This window comes from Saccostrea cucullata, unplaced genomic scaffold (genome assembly GCF_032062105.1).
Source record: "Saccostrea cucullata isolate Sc308-1 unplaced genomic scaffold, CSIRO_AGI_Scuc_v1 ctg10514, whole genome shotgun sequence".
NCBI lineage: Eukaryota > Metazoa > Mollusca > Bivalvia > Ostreida > Ostreidae > Saccostrea > Saccostrea cuccullata.
In genome coordinates this window covers 16,810-22,847 of record NW_026924091.1, presented here as the reverse complement: position 1 = coordinate 22,847, position 6,038 = coordinate 16,810, and the positions used below count along the sequence as shown (strand labels likewise).

General features: G+C 34.0%; 1 protein-coding gene across 1 annotated transcript; it reads right to left on the bottom strand.

Annotated features, from left to right (window-relative positions):
* Positions 1-1,781: 1,781 nt before the first annotated feature.
* On the bottom strand, positions 1,782-4,973 carry LOC134265681 (myosin-IIIa-like; the record flags this gene model as incomplete). The annotated part of the gene is made up of 3 exons (XM_062747899.1): positions 4,792-4,973; positions 2,442-2,604; positions 1,782-1,957 (listed from the first exon to the last, which is right to left on the bottom strand). Coding segments are annotated over exons 2-3 (321 nt in total), but the record flags the coding sequence as incomplete, so codon positions are not given.
* Between the last annotated feature and the right edge of the window lie 1,065 nt (positions 4,974-6,038).

Here is a 6,038-nt window from a genome sequence, read left to right as displayed (position 1 = left end):
CCCACACAGCTGTTGATAGAACGTCATACTGGTCAGTTTTAAGTTCCTCAAAGTTATTTGTTGTAATATGCCTAGAAACTTAAAATTCCTATTTCATGAAAAGAAAATCACAAAAGGACCAAGGAACAATTACTTAGTGTTGAAATTTTGATCCAACACTCCCATCACTCTAAATCCTAGGTGTGCATATCCCAAGTGAATGATTGATGGGATTGGGAATGCAGATAAATTAATACATGTTTGCATGCACAGCTGATTTTTCTGCATCAATACCCAGAGAAACTAGAGAACAAGTCATAAAACCTCAATTTCCATACGAGGAATGTACATGTATGTACTGGTATATAAACCAAATTTTTGCACTTGGAACTATTAACAGAAAAAAAATAATGAATCATATAAAATGAAAAATTTGATTTTCTGCATAATCAGTCATGACAAATTAAACATGATCAATCAATTTTTCATTGAACCCTCAAAGTATTTAGAATTTTTAACAGTTTTATTTACATGTGATATTAATCAACTGCTAGTCCTAGAATTATTCTACTAATTTTTCACTTACGTATAAATCATGTGTCAGTTTGAAGACTAAATGAAATACATCTTGTTAGTATTATTAATGCTGATTCCAATATACCGGTAAATTGAAAGCTTTTCAGTGACAAAATAATCAGAATTGATAAATTTTGGCATACTGAGTAAATTTGTTGGTGGTGTCTCCATATTGTTTGGCTTGAAATGGTGCACAACTATCACACTGACTTATAGTTTAGCAGAATATCAATGTGACATATCCACTTTAAAACTTAAATTTTATGTGCGTGTGTGTGTGTGTGTGTGTGTGTAAATGCATGTTAACCTGTTACTTTTGATCCCCTACAAATCATCATTTCTATCACTGTTTTCTTCTCTTTCTTTCCTTTATAGTCTTGTTTGTCACCGTCCCTCACTTTCTTTTTATTAACCATCTATTGTGACCTTGACAGAATGTCCAAACTAAGAATGTCCAAGTCTGTTTTACTTCTTGTTTGTATGTTATAAAATATATTTTATAACTAGAATACAGCACATAGAATGTTACACTTGGACCTCAGTAAAGCATCTACCCACAGTTAGGAAAAATGAGAATTAATCAATCTGTAGGATTTCATTACCTTTTTAAGTCTTTATACACATAGATTTTACTTAGAGAAGATGACATTTGTAGCAAAAAGATAACATTCAATGTCATTGATCCAGCAACCATCATATTACAAATAACACAGATAAGGAAAGAAAGGGTCTGCATGAGGAAAGCTTATAATCCTACACAGCATTCATAAAATAGTTTCTTTTCCATTATTTAATAAAGAATAATGTGCAAAGTTGTTCAGAGTTTTATTTAATTGCCTTTATAGATATAAAAGACCCCACTTTTAGCAAAGGACATAAAATAGGATTAATGTCCCTTTTATCCAAACTAGGCACTCTTTGGTTGAAGTTTTGAATGATGTGGGCCAATGGGAAATAAAATGACCAAGAAAAGACATTCACAGAGATTGACAGAGGAGTTTTTTAACCTTGAGAATTTATCCTGAAAACTGGTTCAGGGTTCTACAATTTATGGTTCACAATCATTGTACACCCTCTACACATCATAGACACCCCTTGGTTTAGGTATGAGCCCAACTGGGCAAGGGGACACCACACATACCCCTGCATAATGATCTTAAACAGAAAAGAAGGTTTCATTTTGTGAGCTCAGTGCTCACAGTACCTCTAGTTTACATAGCACTGACCTCCATTGCTATCCAGACCTCTGCATCGATCCCGTTGGTGGGGGGTTTGAGGTAGATCCCATGGAAGCGTGGGATGTTGGGGTGGTTCCCCTGATCCCTGAGGACCTGGTACTCCTCCTCTATCTCCTCAATCATCTCATGTATGGACTCCAACACCTTCATTGCCACCACCTCTCCTACAAACCAGGAAATGTAGCTTTATTTATTGTTTGTCAAAAGTGAATGTCTCTATATCCTCTTCCTTTTGATTTCAAAATATGTTTTGATTCCGTGCATATACACATGTCTGTGACTAAGCCTGTGATGTGGTCATCCTTATGCATTTCCATTAAACATTTTAAATGTAATCTTTTCATCAAGAAAAACATTTTACGGTATATCCCATATGCAGTTCTCCAAAACTGATTTATTTTACAAAAACCGTAATATCAAACTTTAATTTATAAGCTTAAAGCATTTTGCTTTTTAAATAACTGATATTTATTTTCAACAGAATTCTTTTCCTTTATTATCATGTTTATTTATGCTTTGATCACTACCATATTAATTTAAGTTAAATTACAAACTCGAGATTTTCACCATTTCCTACCTAAAACAAGCACTACATCCTTGTTTAGCTTTAAAACCATGTTTTTCTTTCTCATGTTTAATAGTACTCACCAGACTCTTTGTGTATGGCCTGGTGGATTTCCCCGTACGTGCCCTCCCCGATCAGTCGCTGTAACTCCCATGACGTCCGGGGGTCAGGGAGCTCGGAAAATTTGATCACTTGGCTGTACTGGTCAAGAATGGACAGCATGACCATACACTCTACCGGTCAGCTCTGAAAAGGGAAAACACTGTCTGAGTCAGAGGGATAAGCGGAGATAAGCATTATCAGACATAACACACCTATATTTTATGCTTCACCCTGTCTTTTTGATTTACATCAATTTCTTGTTTTGATGGTCAGAAGGAAAGATGAGATAGTCTGAGTAATCAATTTTATCTCATTGTGATAATTTACAAGATGTACGCTCTAGCTGAGTAATCAATTTTATCTCATTACTTCTGATGATCTAAAAGATGATATTTTAACAACTTTATATATTAATATTTGATTCTTAAAAAAGGTTGACATATCCTTTAATCATAACTATTCTATCAAAACTGCCTTAGACCCTAAAATTCAACTTACAATTTATCATTTCCCCTAGTTATTTCCCCTCTGAGAATGTGCAACAGAGTAAATTATCATCAATGATATTGCAATTCCCATAGCCCATAGCTTAGACCCATATCATTTCAACATGTTCAAGGAAAATGAAATCTTTATCAGAAAGTTGATTTCAAAAGATGTAAATAAGGAGTCAGCAACCTGCCATAAGGTAGAAGTCTTCAGACCTTGGGGGGATTTAAAAATCTCAAAAGCTTAATATAAAACGTACACAAAAAGATGTGTACACCCACTATGTAAACTTGACAAATCTCCAAAGTCTCATCAACACGGATTTCGGGCAGAAAGATTTTCAAAGAAAGCACTATAATAAGAAAATACTATTCAGCATGAAAACTTGTATTCTTTCATACATGTGTAAAAAAATATCTAAATTTTATCTAAATGCATACAAGTCACATATGTACAGTCTTATATGAAACAAAACCCAGGAAGAACTTACAGAAAGCATGCAGATACATAGAACTCTGTGTAGTTATATATAAACAGAATTCCCCAATATAAGAAAGTTAATTGGGTCTTTTAATATTTCATACGTATCAATACACCTGGGATAATTACCTTCAGACAAGATAACAACTGACCCCACTTATATGAATCAGAGATTCAGAGGTAATTGGTACACTTTAAATGTAAGTAGAACTATTATGTAACATTTAACATAAAATACTATAGTGCATTCTTTGACTTAACTTTCTTTAAACATGGTAACTGTATAAATATAAAGAAAGTGACAAAATGCCAAAATTCTCACATTTTCTAAATTGATACCAATACATCATATTAGTGCCATTAAGTGTCCACATAGATAAAATTGATATACTACACCTGTATAAAATCAATAGCCATCAAACACACCCAGAAAATAAGTACATTTCTCCCTTAAGCTGAGCACCTTTACTAGAGTTTTATCTATATTCAGGTGTAGGGGTCCTAATATTGATTTTTATTCCAATTTATCTTGCAGTCATGCACACTTTATTATCCTTGGTATTTTTCAAGCACTACACTGATAAGACATTATTGCATTCAATAAAATAGATGTAGCTGACCAAAAAATTTAGTATATGATCTCAGACTAAATATTCAATTGCACAAGATATATTACAGTTAATTATTTAAAAGATTATAAAAACAAGATAGTCAGGGGTTTTTTTTATTAATTTTCAAAGTTTATTAATTTACTTAATTATAACTGATTGTTTCAATCTGATAAAAAAATCATAACATGCCAACTTTTAACAATTCAAAATGTAATTTAATGAAGTGAAAAAAGAACTCATTTGATAGGCCCATATTTAATATTTCATCATGACAGAATACACAGAACACAAATCACATCTTCTACTCTTTATGAAGACACACACATGATTCTAAACCTCTAATTCTTTCAATTTTAATATGTTGTGTATATTCAGCTAGCAGGCTAAATCTTCCTTTAAGCTTTTAATAATGAAACAAATTTCCTCCTTTCATGAAGTCAGAAATTATTTACCACTTTTAATTAAAGAAGCAAAGCTACTACAGTAACTTATTGCTCTTTCCTTCGACCCTCCCCTCTTTTTCTGCAATTTGTATTAGCACTAAGCACAAGCAGTTATAACATCGATTATGTACATATTTACATGTGCATAATACTTAAAATCAAAACTCATTTCAATGGGAAAATGAACAATAAATACATATTTTCAATAGCAAGCTTTGATTGTCATGAAAGTATCAGCTGTTTATGACAGTTTTGAAATGATAGGGAGGGGTCACTAATATAACAGAGGCCGTTCGGGTTAGACTTACCTTTCGTTGCTATTGTGTTGATTTTTTTTGTTCCGCTTCCTTCTATAAGTTACAAGTCTTCCGATATACGATCCATGTTTTGTTTATATCAAGTGCTAATAGCCCAATCCATCACATGTCGACAAAAACAAACCTGTTTTTATTTTTGGTTCTCGTGTAAATACGAAATCTCACCTGTCACTTCATTCGCAACTCCTCGGACCTTTCCCATTTCCATTCATAGAAAAGGAGCGGATCCAGTGTTACCTATAGAAATTCAATTTAATCTAACTTGGGAATAGTTATAGAACCCCTACCCCAACTTTATTTGACAGTTGTAATTTGCCAGACTTAATTATTGAATGTTCATAAAACAACAGGAAAGTAAAGATTTACAATTAACATTTTTTTTTCTTCTACACTTTTCCAAGAACGGAAGTTTAAAACGATTGAGTGAACCGCAGGCGAAATTTGATCTTTGAATCCAAATTGAAACTTCATCATGAGTTTACTTCAGTTGTCATCTTAAAATTACGTCTCCATTGAATTTCATACATTGTTAAATGTTAAAATAGTTATACAGGACTGTTCTATCATAATTAGGCTAGCATATATAGGTATCGGTTCAGCAAATTGAAAGGGGGGCTAATTGAAATAGGGGGGGGGGGCTTAACCAACAAAAAAAAGTTAAACCCCAATTTTCAATGCCTATATTATGTATATATTTGCAAAAAAAATGGGGGGGGGGGGGGCTAAGACCCCCCTGCCCCTCCCCCTCCCCCCCCCCCCCCGGTTCCGACGCCTATGATTAGGGTACTTTACCGTTTCTTTCTCCTAGATATGGAACTGCTATATCGAAGAGAAAGGTTCAGATAAACCACCGCCAAAGACATCTTCGCAAAGCAAGCGTTTTCGGTCTGCTCATCGTTTATGGGATTATGAGGAGGGTAGCGTATCAGAACTTGGCTAACGAAGATAGAAGACGGTGAGATTTCTTTGGAGACTTGTAAAGCTTCTCTTGTTGACCCCGAGGACCACTAGGCCCCTAGAACCAAAACCAGTGGAGCATGTTTTCTGCATATTATTCCTCTAAAAGTTTACACACAAACGTCTCTGAAGAACTTCAAGTAAAACATTTATAAAAACTTTACTCAACAAGCAAATTTAAAGAATTGCGGTCCCCCGCTTTCGGTGTCTTTGTGGGTGAAATGTAATTTTTGTGGTAAATTGTGTCAAATATGAACGACTGCTCTTTTGTCATTCAGAAG